The 20,787-nt window shown below is 36.0% G+C and overlaps 2 protein-coding genes across 4 annotated transcripts; both read right to left on the bottom strand.

The window, feature by feature from the left end:
- Positions 1-11,251, bottom strand: LOC125658713 (uncharacterized). Its single transcript, XM_048890101.2, has 5 exons — positions 10,991-11,251; positions 8,188-8,211; positions 5,096-5,284; positions 3,817-3,921; positions 1-2,699 (listed from the first exon to the last, which is right to left on the bottom strand). Exons 1-5 carry the CDS (start codon positions 11,155-11,157, stop codon positions 2,627-2,629), a joined length of 558 nt encoding a protein of 185 aa, XP_048746058.2. The 5' UTR covers positions 11,158-11,251; the 3' UTR covers positions 1-2,626.
- Positions 5,422-8,127, bottom strand: LOC125658715 (uncharacterized). Of its 3 annotated transcripts, XR_008798539.1 has the most exons (4): positions 7,690-8,127; positions 7,448-7,565; positions 7,208-7,292; positions 5,422-6,879 (listed from the first exon to the last, which is right to left on the bottom strand). XR_008798539.1 is itself a non-coding variant. In XM_056149173.1 (3 exons), exons 1-3 carry the CDS (start codon positions 7,953-7,955, stop codon positions 6,736-6,738), a joined length of 495 nt encoding a protein of 164 aa, XP_056005148.1. In that variant the 5' UTR covers positions 7,956-8,127; the 3' UTR covers positions 5,422-6,735. The 3 variants fall into 3 exon arrangements, 1 of the variants encoding a protein (XP_056005148.1); XR_008798538.1 differs by having other exon boundaries at positions 7,448-8,127; XM_056149173.1 differs by lacking the exon at positions 7,448-7,565.
- Positions 11,252-20,787: the final 9,536 nt, after the last annotated feature.

Genomic DNA, 20,787 nt, shown 5'->3' with positions numbered 1-20,787 from the left:
TGAACACAATTTTTTATTCCAAAAATTTATTTCACAACATAAATCTATAAATATAAATAAAATCTAACTTTGATTACATACCACACAGATCAGCAAATATCTCGTGACAAATTGATAAATGTGAAATACTCCCCCCCCCTCCCCCTTAAGGCAGCAAAATAATTGTGGTACGGTGGTACCCAAAGAAAGGTCTTATCACAAGGAATACACATGTGAAATATAAAAGGTCTAATATCACTAACCATTCAGAAGTTATGACCTAGGTTAAAAGATTTTCAAAAGTTGGTCAAAGTCATGTGGTAATAAAAATTGTTACCTACAGAAAGGCTTTGTCAAGAGAAATACAAATGAGAAATATGAAAGCCCTATCACTAACCATTCTAAAGTTATGGTTTTCTAAAGTAGGTCAAACTCCAAGGTGAAGGTCACAAGGTCAAACACTTTGGTACCAAAAGGTCTTGTCACAAGGAATACATATATGACATATGAAAGCCCAATCAATAGTCATTCAAAAGTTTCCTATGGTTAAAGTTTCTGCAAACAAACAGACAGACAGACCAAAAGCTATAAGCATCCAAATCTCCGACTGCGGAGGCATAAAAATACTTCATCATTTTGGGTTCAAAATCCACAATTTCTTTTTCATAATCTCCATTTAATCATACTCATGCAGTGCATCTATCATTAACACAGTTAAATATAGAATTAAGCTATGATATACATGTAATACACACCTGTACAGTGCCAGATCAGAGACCACAATAAATGCATTCTTCCATGTCATTTATCTCAGAAATAAACTTTTTTTTTTCAAAAAACAAATAATTTCTGTAGTGGTACTTGATTCATTTTCATTTAAAATTCTGATCATTAACCTTAGAAATGTCAACAGTATTTTGGCATACTGACTGTCGAGAAATGATATGTTTACGTACTCACCCAAATAAACTAAAATTTACAACATTATACAAAAGTACTTTCTATTCAATTGTAAAAGATCAATTTGTCAGATGTCTGCAATCAGATAATCAAATCAGTATTTTGTCAGAAACTGCTAACATTTCAGGCTGTAATGGTGAAAATTTAAGCAAAAACTGGACAAGAAAAGATGATGGAAGAAAATTATTTCAAGTGTTTTTTCTTCTTGTAAACTGAAATGGCATGTAACTGTACTTTAATCCTTCGTCCTTAACAAATGATTTAAGTACAACAATGGTAAACTGTGTTGTACTCGTCTTAGACTGTGAAAACACTTATAATGCTTTAAATTTTTATATTAGTTTGGCACAGTTAATGTAAAGCAAGCATATGAAGGTTGGTCCAAAAGTAATTGTCATTACTAAATGCATGTGTATGCATGGTTAAAATTCTGTAAATAGAGTTGTGTTGTTTGTTGTAAAACTGTTGAAGCTGGGCATTGCTATATTCCGTATTAATTCATTACAGTTCTTTCATCATAACCAACACAAAGTTAATTTCTTGCTAGTTCGAGAATCCAGTATATCTAATAATAAAATACAGGGTAGAATTGCACAAATTTATCATTAAGAGTTGAAGGAAATGAAATATCCAGACTTCAAGTGATAGAGAGCGAACAGGACACCTGCAAACAGCGGGTACCAGCACCTGTAAGAGAGTGACAGAGAGTCGCCACAGCAGCGGGTACCAGTATCTGTAAGAGAGCGACAGAGTCGCCACAGCAGCAGGTACCAGCATCTGTAAGAGAGCGACAGAGAGTCACCACAGCAGCGGGTACCAGCATCTGTAAGAGAGCGACAGAGTCGCCACAGCAGTGGGTACCAGCATCTGTTAGAGAGCAACAGAGTCACCACAGCAGCGGGTACCAGCATCTGTAAGAGAGTGACAGAGAGTTGCCACAGCAGCGGGTACCAGCATCTGTAATAGAGTACGTGACAGAGAGTCACCACAGCAGCGGGTACCAGTATCTGTAAGAGAGTGACAGAGTCGCCACAGCAGCGGGTACCAGCATCTGTAAGAGAGCAAAAGAGGGTTGCTACGGAATCGACAGATGTGAAAGATTCGAGTGTGAAAGGTTAGATAAGAATGAGACCCATACTGGCCATACAAATATATTTTTCAAATCATGTTTTAAAAAAGACAGAGTAACTTCAGAATGAGAGCAATGATCAACAATGCCACTGTTACTATGACATCACAATTGGAATAACCTTCATATGTCATCATAAGTGTCAAAAATATTCATGTAAATATCATACAAATCAAAAATATTGTAAAAGTACTGAGTATTTCAACATAAGAGCACCATTATGAAAAGAGAAGAAATATCCTACTTTTAATACTGCACATGTTATTTGGCGACAGAAAAAGCATTTACATCCACAGTAAGCTCCTGGCCTGTGTTCCCCAATATTTTATGTAAAAGTTATAAATCAAAGTATTACAAACCACAGGGAATATTCAGCCTCGGTCTACAGGCAATCAAATTGTGATTCTTATTACATTTTTCTAGAGTAAAACTGCTCTGTTGGTGTGGCATTCATTGTCACAAAATTACTGAACTCGTCAATTAAAAAACATGAATCTTCATGTCTCTGTAACTGTTTTTTTTTGGGGGGGGGGGGGGGGGATCCAAGAGATTCTTCGTCTATGGGGTCTGGATGAGGACCCTTTCTTCTATATTAGGTTGATAATACACCACAGGAACTTGAAGACTAGATCTGTAAAATGCATAGATGTACATGTATAATGAATCATACATTCAATGTACAATAATCTTGTTATTTGAAACACATGTACCAAAGATGAAACTCGTTGACAAAAAATGTGATACCACAATTAATATAATAACTGAAAATCATTTACTCCCAAAAATACAATTAAAAAGATGATTCAACCAATCTTAGTTCCAAGACCATACAGAAAGCCATCTAATCAAAATTAGATGCTAGATTCGCTACATGCGAGTATGGGAGCGGATCTAACATCTAATTTCAATTTGACTGTCACTCTGAAAAATGGAGTACTTTTAGAATCATTTTTAAATTAGCCATATTTATTTTAGTGTCTTTGCACGTCAGTAGCTGTTATGATGAGGAAGCTAAATAATACTGTAGATGTAATTTTTTCAACGTGGGATTAATTCATGCTTAGTATGTGGGTATTGATTTGGTGCAGATATTTGTCCCAGCAAATCTAAAGTACTCCTAAGATACATGTATACAACAGCAATCCAAGAAATCCACGTAATTTTTTACCTGCAGATTGAACAGAAAATTTTATTTCGTGGTATTATGAACCCCTGAAAAAAAATTATGTTTACAATATATCTGTCAATTTGTATCCATGGTGGACATGATTGAAATATGATTTCTCTCCGGTGTCAACTCAACTTTCTCTGGGGCATCAAAGGAACATCTGTGCCAAGTTTGATAAAAATTTATGCAACTACTTTAAAAGGAAAACGAATAAATCTGACACAAATATCAAAATTAGTGGCCGTGTTGGTTGCCCCACTCACTCTCAAAGTCAACAATGATACTGCAAACTAAGGTGTTCCAAGGAATGCTTGTTTGGTCAGCAGATAGACAGAGAATACTAAAAGTGTTTATCAAATGACCTTCACAAAGGGAACACACACTCTGAAGCTTGGCAAGCGATAAAAAAGAGCCTTTCTGTGACTGGTTGATCGTAGTGAACTTACCGATCAGTCTGATTTTCTTGAGGAGGGTGTACAGAGGTCGAGAACAGGTCTGTATAAGTGAACTTACCGATCAGTCTGATTTTCTCGGGGAGGGTGTACAGAGGTTGAGAACAGGTCTGTATAAGTGAACTTACCGATCAGTCTGATTTTCTCGGGGAGGGTGTACAGAGGTTGAGAACAGTTCTGTATAGGTGGGAGGAAAAGTCATTCTTTCATCAGAGGATGTCTGTCTTCTTTCCCTGAAAACATTTACGGTAAATCCCACAACTTAATTAGATTATCTAATTGATTAGCTCGAATCTTCCAGTATTTACTGAAATTGCTCTGAATCAGTGACCAATGCTGAATTTAACAGCTGACAAACTATGTCACAATAGCTGACAATCATCATTTAACAGCTGACAAACTATGTCACAATAGCTGACAATCATCATTTAGTTTTGTTCATTCCTGTAGTCTGAGAGAGTGTGAAACGAACTTGTCTGTCTGCTTGCACGTGTTTCATTACGTATCCATACAAAGACAAAGTACACTGCTGACTGAATTAAATGACAAGCTGACTTTTATTTTGACAGCTGTAAAATTCAGCAAGTCACAGGTTCAGAGTGATAACAATGATCCTTGAAGAATTCAATGTCCAATAAGTACTCCCTAGTAGAGCAAAAACAATTTAAAAGTCGTAACTACATGTAATTAACAAAAATCTTTATACTAATTAGATTGTGGTGAATGAAAATGACTTTGATGAGACATGGACCAGATGACCTCATGGTATCCATCACTTCAAGTGACAGCTTTTCATAGTTTGTCTCATTGAAAATCTGACATAACTGAACATGTTTTAATCTGGCAGTATGAGTAACCTTAAATGGATTACATGTGATACGTTAGCATGGGACAGTGTGAAATGAAATGAATATATACTGTATAACGGGTATCTTCTGAGACTGGAATTTTTTGCGATTTGATCCCTAAATGGCAGTGAATTATATTCTGTGTTTCCAATTTCTACGGAGCTATATGCATATATATATATTTCAAGATTTTAATTTTTGCTATCTGCATAAAATTTACAACCACAGAAAATACCCATTACACAGTGTGTCAGATTGAGTAGATATCCTCATAAAATACCCATTACACAGTGTGTCAGATTGAGTAGATATCCACAGAAAATACCCATTACACAGTGTGTCAGATTGAGTAGATATCCTCATAAATATTACTTACTGTATCTTACCATGAGTTTCTGACGATGTACATGTACTTATCATGAACCTTTTAAAAATCTTTGTTATTTGTATTAAAAAAAAAAAAAAAAAAAAAAAAATGGCTTTGTATTGTACTTTTACTCAGCAAGAATATTTCAATCATATCAAGGACTGATTTTAAAATCAGTTGTATAATTGTTACCTCTGGAGGGTAGAGGGCGCAGAGTAGGCCGAGTTTCTTGATGGCCGAATTCCTCTCTGGGGCCTCTCTGTCTCCATAAACGACATAGAACCACTTCTGCTTGTCGAGAGCATGGAGTCCCTGTGATTGGACAGCTCCCTGATGTTCTGTGACGCTCGGCGAATTGAGTTGTACCGTGCCAGTTGAACACTATTCATAAATTTTAAAAATACATTAAATCTGAAAAATGGAATTAAGGATTGAACACATTATAAATGTGATTGAATAGACATTCTGGCAATTAATATATACACAATTTCAATTCGGTAGTTTTGTTAAACTTCTTCTCATCTTTGGGGGAAATTTCTGTAAAGTTTACATGGAATGTTTCATTACAGAGACATTACTCAGTGAATCCTCGATCACCAGAAGTACAGGACATTGATGCTCACGGTTGCGGTATATGTACAGTAAAACACACTCTGAGAGAGGTGCTGGGGAAGAACAATTTTGGTTCATTTTAAATCATAATCTGTTGTATCAAGTAAATTCAAAATATGACAAATTACAGGGAATGAAAATTGCTTTGAGGTGTGCAGAACTGCCTTAAAGGGAACGTAGGGTATAAAAAAATATTTTCACATTTCAAATACTAATTATTTAGTAATTAAGTCCAAGGGTTATTTCCATTTGATTTTAATCTGTTGTGTAGAAATCGGCTATTAAATATAGCTACACATCATCTGCTGGAGGCTGCCATTTTGCAAGATAAAGTTATCGCTCTTTAAGATATTTCCCACAATTCCATCTGCTTATGACGTACATGTATACCGGGCAATTGCCTCTCAGTGAAAGTAGCTGATCATGTCTGACTGCAAAGGATATCAATTTGAGACTGATTATAACAAGAGGTACTGTGAGCAATGCTCACTAAGAATACCCCCCGCTTATCCCAATCTCCCAAAGGGTGTTGGTAATAGGTATAAACTACCTCTTTTCTGAGTGTAAAAAACAAATGGCATGACAAACCGAACCATATTGCTACTTCGATGTCCAGTGCGCGTGACCTTTTGACCCCAAAATCGATAGGGAACATCTTCATCCCATGGGTAGTCCATATGTATGATATGGTGACTGTAGGTGGAAAGGATAACACTTTAGAGCCCGGAAACCGTATTGCTACTTCGATGTCCAGTGCGCGTGACCTTTGACCTTTTGACCCCAAAATCGATAGGGAACATCTTCATCCCATGGGTAGTCCATATGTATGATATGGTGACTGTAGGTGGAAAGGATAACGCTTTAGAGCCCGGAAACCATATTGCTACTTCGATGTCCAGTGCACTTGACCTTTGACCTTTTGACCCCAAAATCGATAGGGAACATCTTCATCCCATGGGTAGTCCATATGTATGATATGGTGACGGTAGGTGGAAAGGATAATGCTTTAGAGTCCGGAAACCATTGCGTCTACAGACAGACGGACGGACGGACAACCCGATTCCAGTATACCCCCCCACAACTTGTTGCGGGGGGTATTAATGAAGAGGAATTATTAGCAGCTTCAAATGAAAACACTAGTGAATTGGGATGGATTGATGAAAACGACACTCTTAATTCTTAAACTTTTAATTTTGTATTCTTTATACAGTTCATTATCTTCACTTCTTCACTTGAACATTCCCTAGCACATATGATGGACAATGACTGGGCAATTCTATCTGTATATGTTGCACAAAGTTGATTTGTTCTTCAATATGGATTGAGAGTGGGATATTTTTGTCACTATTCATGTCTTCATTGAGCTGAAAATATAAAAATGAAATCAAACCGTTACTTTATAACTTAAGTAATTAATTTTCATGAAAGTGCATGTACATGTATTTCACACAACAAAGAGTTTATTTTTCATAGTAGCTAGTTTTCTCTCTTTCTGATTTATTAGTACATCTGTTTACAAGAGAATCTTGCAATGTGAAACTATACAGCACAAATCAGTTGATTATCACTACACCCCTGCAGCAATTGCCACGTAAATGTCTCAACTTGAAAGATTAACTGCACAGGGGGAATTGAAATTACCTTGGTTGTAAAACTTTGTTAATTGTTTAATAGAAAAATGCATCAAATTACCTGTTTCCTTAGATGCTGATAGTCCAGGTTGGTCAATAGGTTCTGCATACGAGTTTTCATTGGTTTCCAAAAGAAAATGGATTGCCTGAAAAATGAAAAATAGTCATGACTAATTAATTATATATACTATACTTCATATATACTAAACTTCATTTGTTTACTTGTACATTTTCAATTTCTTTAAAAACAATAGTATAATACAAAATGTGCTAGTGCTATGATGATTTTTGAAACTATTACATGTATCCTGCTTTTCCTCATCTTTTTGAGCTATTTTCTCTTATTTTCTTAGGCTTGCTGCTATCAAATATTTCAGTTACTGCATAAAATGTTCACTGGATAAGGATATTAAAATAAACTGAAATAGATTAAATTAGAAAATTATTATATAAGTAAAAGTTTGTTGTAAATAAACTCTGGTATTTACACATTAAGAATTATTAGTATTTACCAAGTAAAAAGCAAATATAATTTATACTTACCCTGATATCCTCTTTAAAAGAATCTTTCTCAAAATGCCGTCCAAAAACAAAAGATTCATTTCCAAGGTTATGTATCCAATTATTGCACAATGTTCATAGTTTTTGGGGGAGATCAGGGATGCTAAAAGGTAGATACATGTATTCCTTTTCCTTTTACCGCAGTGCAAAATTTCGCTTGAACTCCCGACATTTAAATTATAGATACTCTGTAACCCATTTAGTGCTATAGGCACAGCAGTTGTAATGAATTGCCGCATACATGTCATCAGCCGCCATGATAAGAGATTCTCCCATTCAACTCAATTTTCAGTGTAAATGACAGATTAAATCTTGTTATCAGCAGCAATTATTTTTTCTATGCTAGATTTTGTTGTCTGCATGGTACCAGTTTTCACATATCAAAATTTTATTTTTGACCCTACGTTCCCTTTAAGTGATGGTGTCTGATAGTCTGTGAGGCAGCGACTAACACCTGGATCTAGTTAAAGATGTACTTACCCATTTTCTTCTGAACATTCTACTCTGAAAGTAAAGTAATGAAAGATCTATTGAAAACAAGAAGCATGTGTACTAGATTTATTATCTATAATATATCATATCTAATCAATAATGGGTGATGAAACTCTGGCAACAAAATTCCTATCTATCTTGCAAATAAGGAATCTTTAAACTTTATCACTGAAATTTTTAACATCAAATATTTCCACACCAGTGATACATCACACTCCATAAAAACAGACGCTTTCTTTTTGTTTGAAGTAGCCCTTCTGGTTTACGTTTTGGAAGGTTTGATACCCTAGGAATTTCTCACAAAGTGGCAAAATCTCAAACGGAAATTGAACTTTGTTTATATTAGGACTCGAATCGGTCGGAAAGAAATATGTTGATTACACAATTACGGTCACCAAGTGGGCGATGAGAACGGAAATTTGGGGTGCCCACAAGCAAAGTATAGCCACCAATGCAAGTGGGCGAGTGGTAATTTGGAACCCTGATTGACTGCCATTTTACCGGAAACTGTCATTGGAACACCCTGCTGTTTTCGAGAACAAATGCTTTAATGAAGAACCGAATTTTCTTCATTCAGGCCTAATGAAAGCACTTTTATTCAAAAGAAGAATATTAAACCTTCATATTAATTTAATTTGATGATACAATGTTGACTTAACTAATATTTTTTTTAATTTACAGCATTTATTAGAAACTATTTAATTTTCCTGTAAAATAACGGCGTAGTACACATCATCAAAAATTTTCTGTAGACGGTCATATCTCCATATTTGGGAGTTGTTCACTTATGCAATGACAAGTTCCAGTAAAATGGGAGCTGTACGCAGCAAAATTCAAACTCGTAGGTTTTAGTTCTCTTTCTATGCTAATTAAGATGGAATTAAAGGTGAGTCAGTTGTAAAGGTAACTTTGATGATATGTGATATCATTTCACCGAACCAAGTACTGAGTGCAATTTCTATTTTGCTACATTGCGGGTACATGGGACACATTATATCGTTAAATCGGGTATGTAATACTAACAATTCTAACTACAATTTAACAGGTTTGGAACACTTCCCCTACAGCGAGATATTCTCGCTAAAACGCGATTATCACTCTCTAGCGAGAGTAAATATATCCCGTACAACCAAGAAAAACACCCGTGGAGTACATCTCTTTGTGTTTATGGAGCGCCAAATTAACATAAACTCAAATAATTGAAGATATCTCCAATTATTTGAAGATATCATCAATTCTATTATTGCTCTCTTTAATTGAATTAATGCGCGCATTAAATCAATTATTGCTCTCATCAAATGAATTAATGCGCGCTTCAATTCAATTATTGCTCTCATCAACTGAAATAATGCGCGCGTCAATTGAATTAATGAGAGCAATAATTGATTTAATGCGCGCATTAATTCAATTATTGCTCTCTTCAATTCAATTGATGCGCGCATTAATTCAATTAATGAGAGCAATAATAGATTTGATGCGCGCATTAATTCAATTATTGCTCTCTTCAATTCATTTGATGAGAGCATCAATTTAGTAGAAATATTGCTCGCAATAATTCATTTAGAGCTCGGTATAAATAATTTGATGATCTCTTTAATTCAATTGAAGATATCTTTAATTCATTTACAGTGCTTTTGTATAAGGAATTAATGCGCGCATCAATTCTTTTAAAGAGAGCAACAATTCAATTAAAGATATCATTAATTCAATTGTGGATATGTTGAATTGAAGATATCTTTAATTATATAGTTGCTCTCTCTAAAAGAATTATTGCTCTCTTCAAATGAATTAAAGATATCATTAATTCAATTGAAGAGAGCAATAATTGAATTAATGCCCGCATTAAATCAATTATTGCTCTCATCAAATGAATTAATGCGTGCATCAATTCAATTATTGCTCTCATCAATTGATTTAATGCGCGCATTATATCAATTATTGCTCTCTTCAATTGAATTGTAGCGCGCATCAATTCAATTGCTGATATCATTAATTCATTTGAAGAGATCATTAATTCAATTAAAGCGCGCATCAATTCAGCTGAAGAATTAATGCTATCATCAATTCAATTAATGCGCGCAATAATTCAGAATTGAAGATATCATTAATTATTTGAAGAGATCTTTAATTCAATTGTTGCGCGCATCAAATGAATTGATGATATCTTTAAATAATTAAAGATATCTTCAATTATTTGAGTTTATGTTAATTTGGCGCTCCATATGTGTTTCACGTGAAAAGAAGAAAAAGTGTTAAAATGTCTGATACTTCTGCAAATATATTAATCAAAACAAAAACACTCACGATGTGTATTGGATTTCAGACTGCTTCCCTTTTACGCAGCAATTTTGATATGCAATTTCTTGACAATGTTGTCAATTTCATAGAAACAATTCGCATCATGTTGATTGAGTGTGTGTCGCACTTATTCAGCGTCGCACAGGATTTGCCATTATTTTCAATAAAGACACCGAAACACCTGTTAACGGTAATGTTTATTTCTCGCTAAAGTAAAGAGGGATAATCACGTTTTAGCGAGAATATCTTGCTATACAGTCAGCTATAGGGGAAGTGTTCCCAACTTGTTAACACACAGGCACCTGAAGTATGGATATTACTACCCCCTCCCCCCCCTTTTCATAATTTTCTTTCGATTCATGTAATCGTTTCACGCTTTTTGTAAGCATGGTTTAACATGCATCTATCCCAGTATTTCTCCCATCAGAACTTTAAACCACCCAGCTAAAATATACCATCGTCAGAAATTTCATCAACAAAGATAGTTCCCAACCTTTCAGACTTTTTCCGAAGCAGCAATACGGCGAGAATGACAGCAACAACCAAGACCAAAACAACCGGGACAAGGACGATAAAAATAAAATCATTCGTCAGGTCCCTGCACCTGCCCTCAGAACATGGAGGGGGGTGGAAGTTGTAATCCATTTTGCTCTGCTGCATCTGGTTACGTTCCTCCCATATCTTTATCAAATATTTCACTGTGTGGTGAATCTGAAAAATAAAATCTCTGTTTTTGCTCTTATCGGAAACGATTAGATCCTACTAAATCTAAAACTAATATTAATGGAACGGAAAAGTCCGAATTATTCCGATATGGCACAATCTCATGACGTCAAAAAATTCAACAAGTTTGCACAACTTTGCACAATTAATATAAAAAATATACATTTTATGAATATTAGACATCTAAAGTAGCAGACCCATAAAACAGAACGAAAGTATACACTGTCAACGAAACGGTAGATGACTAAAATTCTGGAAATCAAGAAATATAAAATTCTTCAACGAGATACATTTTGAAACTGTATCCGAGAGTTCTTATTTAACTTAGCATTGGTATAGGAATTCCAATCTATAAGAGTAAGAAGGAAGCTAGTACCGGAAGAATTTGACCAAAAAAAATGTTCTCCAGAAGTAAACAAAATTAGAAGTAGTAATTTATTCATTACTTTGGTTATGTAGCAGCCAGCTGGGTTCGATCGCCGGTGGCCAGATAGCTCAGTTGGTAGAGCACCTGCTTAGAGAATTCAGGGGGTCCGGGTTCGAATCCCGCGGTCTGGTCCGTTGCATTTTCTCCCTTCCTGTTACATTTGGTGCCGTAGACCAGCCCCTGGAACTGACAGTTGAAAATGCCTGCCAGGGGATTAAGATCCTGGGTTGATATCTTCAAATGTGAAGATATTTAAGGAGGGAGGAATGTAGCGGTCAGCCGGGTTCGATCGCCGGTGACCAGATAGCTCAGTTGGTAGAGCACCTGACTAGAGTTTCAGGGGCCCGGTTTCGAATCCCGGTCTGGTCCGTTGCATTTTCTCCCTTCCTGTTACAGTTGGTTGGTCCCACTCGGAAAATCTTTCATTCATATGAAGACGTTACCATTGCCGGTGAAGGGCCTATGGTCGGCGTTTACTCCTTTGAGCAGGGAGAAATATTTATCGCGCCACGCCTGCTGTGATACGGGACCTCGGTGATTACTTTGAATATTGTGGATTTTGAGGTTGTCATGAGTTAAATATACTTTAAGTTGAATGCAATTTCTGAGGTGTCAAGAGTTATGGAGTGATCATTTAATGAATGAATTATGATTTTTGTGTCTCTAACATAGCAGCTCTGCGTATTGAGTATGTGAAACGGAGGTAATAATAATATTCATTTTCTAATTACATCTTTTCTATACATTTCTTGACATAGTGTCGAAAAGTATGGGGAAAAAAACAACTAGAAACAAAAAAACACCCACCCGTTTAAATTAAAATCTAACAATTTTATTCATTCATTATGAAAACATTTCCTTTCAAACATAAATATAAATTATTTAGAACCAACTGCATCAACGGTTGGGTTTCAAAAGCAATATAATCTCCTACATTATAAATAATAAACTTGTGTTGAATAGAAGAGTATTTGCTGTGAGATTTGTGTCGCCACCAGAAAGACGGAGGAGGAGGGTACCTCTGTGTATTCAGCATTGAACAAAAATGTCAGATATTTTGTAGTCCTTTTGTATCTGTCTCTAGAGATAGTTGTGAGCTCACGTTAATTAAAATGGTTTTCAAATGGAATGTGCATACATAAACAATGCTGATCTTCATCTAATTGTTTGATGAATTAATGTCATAAAAAAACTTTCAATGGATTTGTATCCAATTACTTTTTGGTCGCTATAAGTAATCGATGAAAATTGGATCTTGTTGGATCTTTGAATAGCTGTTTTGTAAATCAATTTACAATCAATGTGATACGATGACTATGCAGATTGCTGAAAGCGTGATTTGGGTTACTGATAAACGGAAAATGCAACAGAGAATATTACGACTGATGGGCGCTAATATTACACCTTTAAACAGGTGTTAATGCACCAAAAAACGGCATGGTATCAATATCTCTGTACTAGTCTAGATGCGCAGATTCATACGAAGTTTTGAAGCCCGCGGGATGGAGTGTTTCCGAGGGCAGGGGTTGGGGTTGGGTGTGCGTTATACAGCACCTAACCACGAGAACGCTGACCCTACACATAGCTAGTACAGGGTGTAAATGGGGAACCATGTGGAGATTCTGTACCGAATCACCCCCTTCTTTTCCTCATTTCAAAGTTTCATTTAATTTAAACAATATTTCATCAATGATTTGATGGCATTGGGCAGTGATCAATCTCATAACTCTTATAAAGGTGAAGATAACGAACAGTGATCAATCTCATAACTTCTATAAAGGTGAAGATAACGAACAGTGATCAATCTCATAACTTCTATAAAGGTGAAGATAACGAACAGTGATCAATCTCATAACTTCTATAAGCAATACAAAATAGAGAGTTGGGCAAACACGGACCCCTAGATATACCAGAGGTGGGATCAGTTGCCTAGGAGGAGTAAGCATCCCCTGTCGACAGGTCACACCCACCATGAGCCCTATATCCTGATCAGGTAAACGGAGCTATCTGTAGTCAATAGGGCCTCCGTGGCTGAGTGGTTAGAGCATCGCGCTCAAAATCACACGGCCTCTCACCTCTGGTCGACGCGGATTCGAATCCCACTCACGCCGGTAAGTGAGAGTTTCCCAGTTTACTTTTGGAAGGTCGGCGGTCTCTTCCCAGGTACAATGTACCTGGGTTCTCTCTTCCACCAATAAAAACTGGGTGCCACCAGATAACTGAAAAATTGTTGAGTGTGGCGGAAAAACAGCACCCCCCCCCCCAAAAAAAACCACAACAACAACACATAGTCAAAATCAGTGTGCCAAGAACGGTCTAACTATCGGTATGAAACACGTCACACAGCATTTGACCCAATGATAGGTTGTATTGACGAACTAGATCGTTATATAAAATTTGCGAAATGCTGACTTAAATCGAGACTGTTGAAACCTCTGTACCATCAACTTGTTTGCTGTTACTGTCTACTTTCAATAAAACAGACCCCTCTCATATAAGTTTCATTTACTGGTACGTGCCATCATTATCTTGCAATTAAAAACTTAAAACGTTGTGTTATGCACCAACATTAAAACGACTGAAGTTGCATGGCGCTTGATTTTACATTGTTTAATGTCCCTCTCGAGAATTGTTCACTCGTATGGATCCGATGAACGGCTGCAAAATTTAAGCCTATATGCTCGGCGGTTATGGCCTTTGAGCAGGGAGGGATCTTCATCGCGCCATATCTGCTGTGACACGGGGCGTCGTATTTCGCGGTCTCATCCGAAAGACCGCCCCATTTAGTCATATCCTACAACAAGCAATGGGTACTGAGGACGTATTCTAACCTAGACCCTCATAGGAAGCTGCATCACGAAGAATCAATCATGATGACATCCTGCATTTACTTGTGATCACATAGCAGCTACGAAGTCCGTGCGTTCAGATAGATTTAAGATGTCTATTTTTAGGTGCTGAAATATCAGTATATTGACGGACGAAGTGAAGAAGAAAAATGACAGTTGTTTTCTAAACAAAACTCCACAGTTTCCAATGCGATGAAAGAAACTTAGGGAAATGTCACTTCCTAAGTCAATGCAGTAAATTCAACAGATTATGTCCGGTCGGGGAAGAAATGAAGAAAAATTGGACATGCCTAAGCAGCGAAAGTAGGAAAAAGTTGTCTATGGGATTCGAAACGAATAATGAATTCATCCTAAAGATCATATACGGCGGTATACGAATCTTATCAATGATGTCCGCATCCTCCATATAGTCTAATACAATATGTAGGTTGTTTCTGTCCCTGAAACCACGTTCTCCCGGATAAGCTACCTATCTCTTAGAACAACATAGTTCAGTAAAGACTGAAGACAAGTATCTGGATGTTAAGACTTCTAACAATCTTAAAAAATTAAGATTATCTTAAGATATCTCAGTTTTGTGAAACAGCTATGATGTGATACTATAACAAATTTTGGTCATTGGCAGATTTAGTCGTAAAATAGTTTTGTGAAACTGGCCCCTGGAAAATTATATATTATGCAGTGTTGGATCTAGAGAGGCGTTAAGCGGATTGTATATTATGCAGTGGTGGATCTAGAGAGGCGTTAAGCGGATTGTATATCCATTTCGTTAAATATTTTAAACAAAATTGTCAATTTGGGATCTGCACCCATCTTTTGGTAAAAATATCTTCTTGGAGCACACGCCCCTTTGGAAATTTTCTGGACCCTCCCTGAATATTACTATATATAAAATATTACCGGGTACTATATAAACGACACGCACACACACACACACACACACACACACACACACACACACATATATATATATTCAGCAACGCACGTTTTGAACATTTGTCAAAAAGTATACCAATGGAACGTGTAGCGGTCACCCAGCCAAGTGCTGATCACACTTACGTGACCAAGAGAAAGACTCTACCACATCACTATAGAAAAACTAGCTTACTGTTGACTTAGTATAAGTTCCCTATTATACAGTCCGCCACACTATTAATGCTTTATGCACGTACATGTATATAAACCTAAGTTTAGTACTAGAGATGAATACCCGAGTTTCGAAGAAGGGGAACGGATCAAAAGATTGATTTGAACATATTTTATTGTATAAATATACAAAGGGATTGGTTACAAGTTCTAGCAACTTAGAAAACCTTTCCCGTATACAAAACATATTATGTTATACATGTACAAATAAAGATTGTCGTACCACAGAAAAAACAATTATGATAATATACAATATATGTTTAGGTTCATGTTAGTACACAATCAGGCATAAAATGCAAAGCATATTTCAAAATTATGATATATAGGTCCGATTAAAATCTGTTAGAGTTCTTAATAAACTTCTGAACTGCTCTGAAAATATATAAAAAAATACATCATTTGAAAAATATTCATTTCCACATAATAAAAGGTGGGTATCGACATTAGCAATATCATTTAGCTGAAGCAGTTCATTGCAAAAACAATTTCTTGCTTGAGTGTATCTTTTGCATGCAAAGAAGAAATGATGGGAATCTTCAATATGACCACATACACAAATTGGAGAGGCAATGATGTTTTTACGATAGAGATCATTATTTAAAATGCAAGAATATCTTAATTTGATATGAATAATAATCAAAGAATTGGATTACAGGTCAGAATGTACATTGAAATACAGTGTACGTGTATATGGGTTCTTTTATATATCTGAATCAACGTTTACACGTGTACTTTTGCAGTACTTTAAATGATGGATTTCAAAATATCAAGACGGCAAATTGTACCGGTTCTGATGTCAAATTGAGTTCTATGAATTTTGGATAAGTCAACAAGCCTTATCAGTAATCGATTTTTTATGTTGCATTGTTTGCGAATGTTTAATTCAAAGTGTTCGATATTTAACAAATGACTATAAAAATTGTAAACAAACCCAAAATAGACTATTTGGTCTTCGGAAAGAATCTCCATTGATTGAGCTCCAGCAGGGAGATTTATGTGTATAATATATTTAGATTTATCAGTTTCGAACATTGTCGTTTTTATTACCGAAGTTGTGATGAATACAAACATTTCACCTTTCAGCTGGGTCTTTAAAATGATCTCTGCCCTAGATGAATTCTGAATATTATGTTGCGATCGTTAGAACTCATTCTGAAGGAAATGGTGCCAGGTGATAAAAAGTTTTATCCGACAGTCCCCAGGCGGCCGCCAAATAAGTTTCTGGCGACAGCTATATGAAATTATCCGACAGCCGCCACAAACTTATCTGACAGCCGCCGCCACAAACTTATCTGACAGCCGCGGCAGGCGCCACAAACTTACCTGACAGCCGCCACAAACTCAACCGACAACCGCCACAAACTTATCCGATGGCCCCTGGAACCTTATGTGGCGGCTTCTAAATAACTAGCTGGCGGCCGCTTGATAAGATTATTTCCTCCCCTAACACCGACCAGCTTCCGTACATTCTAAATATGTTTAATGTTAAAAAAATTATTACCTGGAAGGAAGCCTTGTGTCTTTTTTCCCATACTATTTCGATTTATAAAATATTCAACTTATTACATTGTGCATCTCATGAAGGGGGCGGGGGGGGGGGGGGGGGGGGGGCAACCCTTCTCCCCAATTCGAAAATATTTTTTCAAATTGAAAAATTTCAATGGTATTCCCAATCCCTTTTAAACTGTTTCCAGGGGTCTCCCTTCTACAGGACTCGAATATACAGATCAAAAACAAAGGATATTAACTTAATCATTGAAGCTGAATTTGAAACGAAGTATTTTTGTGTATAATGCATTTCTTTTTATTCAGTTTGTATCAAATATCAAGTTTTGGTGAGATATTTGTGAATGTATATATCTAATTTGCGAAGAACTACACGATCAAACGTCAGTATCAAATTCATTATACATGTATAGATTCAGGGTTTCCGGACACTCGTAAAATCGATAGAGGTCTATTATATTTGAGTATTCTACATCCTTTGTAGTTCATTTTGTATTGAAGTGAAAATGAGACCTTCATTCATAGGTAAGTCACTACGTTATCATTCTATTTTTAATTTTTGATTTTCCTCGAACAAAGTTTCCAGCAATTATGTTGTATCATTATATTTTTAAAAGAGTATAGAATTAGAAGGCATGTCCTGCTTTTAGAGTAAGCGTTTATTTAATGTCAGAGACAAAAACAAATTTAATCTTTGATTCATCAACGCTCGTGATAGACTAACTGTAGCTTTCTGACATAAATCTTTGAGCAATTTTAGACTATATTTCAATCGAACTGATATTATTTCATATGAAATAACAATAAATAAAATAAACACACATATATACAAAACTGTTTTAGATACATTGAAAAGGATCATGATAGTGAAAAAATATGGGTTATTTACGAGTCAGGGGCAGCCAGAATAATAAGTTTGATCTCAGAACAGATATTTCTAATTCACCAGTTGTGGATCTTGTGAACTTAAAATCAATGGGAGCCATCTACTCTTTAGGGGGTACCAGTGTGTCAAGTTTGATGTCTGTCAAGGAAATGGTTCTCAAGACATTCAATGGTCAATATCCTATTATGTCCTGTTTGACCTTGAACCTTGACCTTGTTATCTCGGAATCGATAAGGGTAATCTACTCATTAGATAGAACCAGTGAACAAAGCGTTCTCAAGATACTGAGCAGAATCCAGTTTGATCTATGACCTTGTGGCCTGAAAAACGATAGGGGCAGTCTCCTTCCTCTCTCGAGGTAACCATTGTACCAAGTTTGGTAACCGTCAAGGAAAAGATTCTTTAGATATTGAGCGGACAAGACTTGGTCTACAGACCGAGTGACAGGTGCAAAATAACATGACTCCTATTTTTCATAGGACCGGGGGGGGGGGGGGCATAAAAATACATGTGGGAAAATAGTCAACATAGACATAAAAAAGAGTGTTGTTTTGAAAGACATGGAAATCAACGTGGTTTGAATTAACTGGCAATTAACTTGGTTACAACGGACGTAATTAATGAAATCTATGGAAGTACGAATGAGGATTTACTATATGTATATGGTTGAAGGTCTGTCTTAAGTGCAGTAAATGTATGATTACATGCAAAACAGATAGTTGCTATGTAAATCCATCGTGTTTTTAACGGGAGGATCTGTACTTCTCTGTTTTATCTCAGTTTTCCCTAACAAAGCCGTAGAGCTACGTATTGTAGCTAGTGTATTGATACGTGATTGATTGATTGATTGATTACGGTTTTACATCATATTGGCAATATTTCAGCCATTTTACAGCGGTTAACTAATTGAAATATGTTTGGCTGTGAGTGTTTGAGTTTCCCCGATGGCCCCCAGTGAGGTTACTCTTTTTCAAAAATCAGGGAAACGATCTTTTACGTGCCAAGGGGGTTGTGATCTTTGACACGGGCACCTTTTAACGTCCCACCCGACGGACATTAAAGTTAAAAATACACAAAACAGGTAAACATACAGATCATTTTGTGTATGTGAACAGTTCTATTACAGAATAATTCATTTTTTGGTAAAATACGCGTTCTTGTATTCATGTACATTGTATAATAGAATGATTGTCAATATTTGTAAACAGTGTTTGCATTTGCACATTATTAAAAAGTCTATTTCGTATGGGCGTAAAATCACTGCATTCTGAACAAATGTGTTGTACATTTAATGGACAGTCACAACATATATATTCAGGCTGAAGTTATCTGTTTAGTAGGTAAGAATGGGTCAATTTTTAATGTCCGATGCGTATTTTTGAAATAATCACTTCGTCCTGGCGTTTCATTACAATGTTACACGGTTTGTTTACTTTGTTATGAATAAAATAAAGTTTACTTGTGTCACATAAATCCCAATAGATTTGCCAAAACGAATTTTATACCAGAATCGGGAGTCATTGGCAGATTGTGCTAATGTATAGTGAAAGGTGAAGATAACGAACGGTCATTAATCTCATAACTCCTATAAGCAATACAAAATAGAGAGTGGGACAAACACGGACCCCTGGACACACCAGAGGTGGGGTCAGGTGCCTAGGAGGATTAAGCATCCCCTGTCAACCGATCACATCCGCCGTGAGCCATATATCTTGATCAGGTAAACGGGAGTTATCCGTAGTCAAAATCAGTGTGTCAAGAACGGCCTAACAATAGGTATGAAACACGTCAGAGAGTAGTTAACCCAATGATAGGTTGTACTGGCAAACCAGATTGTTATAACGATCATCTAATTTGCAAAATGCTGACTTTAAACGAGACTGTTGAAACCTTTGCACCATCAACTTGTTTGTCAGTAGCTTGCCTCGATTTAAAAACTGGAAGCTGAAATCATACCGTTTATCATAAAGTTGAGTTGTTAGTTTGCCGTTGATATTTTTCTGCTTTACGTCTATGTTTACAATTAGTGTAAGATCGTCGAAAGGGATTAGTGACACGAATTTTCATTTTGAAATAATAAAAAAAAAAAAGATCAATGGTGTCGATTTTGAAATTCCCAATTCATTTTTAGTCCAATATTAAAAAACCAAATGTTATATTCACCCCGAAGCTACGTGCAGATGAATGCAACGTTTAGTTTTTCGAAGGTCGATGGAAGTTAGCCAATCGGAAAACAAGAAATTATTCTATCATATAACAGACACACGTATATGTCTTAAATATGCAATAATTTTTTTTTTTTTAAAAATAGAAAGAACAAGATTTTTCAAAGACGCGAAGCGGTGGCTATTGTTGTAAATGTTCATCGTTTATACTTTAATTTACTTGTAATTATTTAAGGAACCTCCAGAGTAGTAACTTCCACAACACATGTATATATAACTACGTATCTTGGCTCACCACAGTGCAATGGAAGCAGTATGACAAGATTATACACATATGATAAATTAGGTACCTCATTTGTTTGAATAATGGATAAAGAAAAGCAATAACCAATTCTGATGTAGCAATATAGTGTTTGAATTGGAAGACAGAGATAGTGTAAGTTTGGAAGTATTTCCCCATCTCCACAAATCAAAAGTTCCAAATACAGAATTGAACTGAATTATTGAAATATATGAGGGGTGTCTAGAGTTCGTTGACTGGCCTCATACTTCTCGAAGTTTTGATATTCATGTACCTCGTAATAGTAG

This window comes from Ostrea edulis, chromosome 9 (assembly GCF_947568905.1).
Source record: "Ostrea edulis chromosome 9, xbOstEdul1.1, whole genome shotgun sequence".
In the NCBI taxonomy this organism is placed as follows: domain Eukaryota; kingdom Metazoa; phylum Mollusca; class Bivalvia; order Ostreida; family Ostreidae; genus Ostrea; species Ostrea edulis.
The sequence above is the reverse complement of the archived record's forward strand: the minus strand, read 5'-3'. Positions and strand labels throughout refer to the sequence as shown.

What these genes read in the sequence shown, in the direction of transcription:
- LOC125658715 (XM_056149173.1), bottom strand. Translation starts at nt 7,955, where the DNA reads ATGACATGTATGCGGCAATTCATTACAACTGCTGTGCCTATAGCACTA. An exon ending in CTTTTAAAGAGGATATCAGG is followed by an intron (nt 7,293 to 7,689) that starts GTAAGTATAAAT and finishes TTCATTTTTCAG; the next exon opens with GCAATCCATTTTCTTTTGGA. An exon ending in ATCAGCATCTAAGGAAACAG is followed by an intron (nt 6,880 to 7,207) that starts GTAATTTGATGC and finishes TTATATTTTCAG; the next exon opens with CTCAATGAAGACATGAATAG.
- LOC125658713 (XM_048890101.2), bottom strand. Translation starts at nt 11,157, where the DNA reads ATGCAGCAGAGCAAAATGGATTACAACTTCCACCCCCCTCCATGTTCT. An exon ending in CTTCGGAAAAAGTCTGAAAG is followed by an intron (nt 8,212 to 10,990) that starts GTTGGGAACTAT and finishes CTTTACTTTCAG; the next exon opens with AGTAGAATGTTCAGAAGAAA. An exon ending in GCGCCCTCTACCCTCCAGAG is followed by an intron (nt 3,922 to 5,095) that starts GTAACAATTATA and finishes AAATGTTTTCAG; the next exon opens with GGAAAGAAGACAGACATCCT.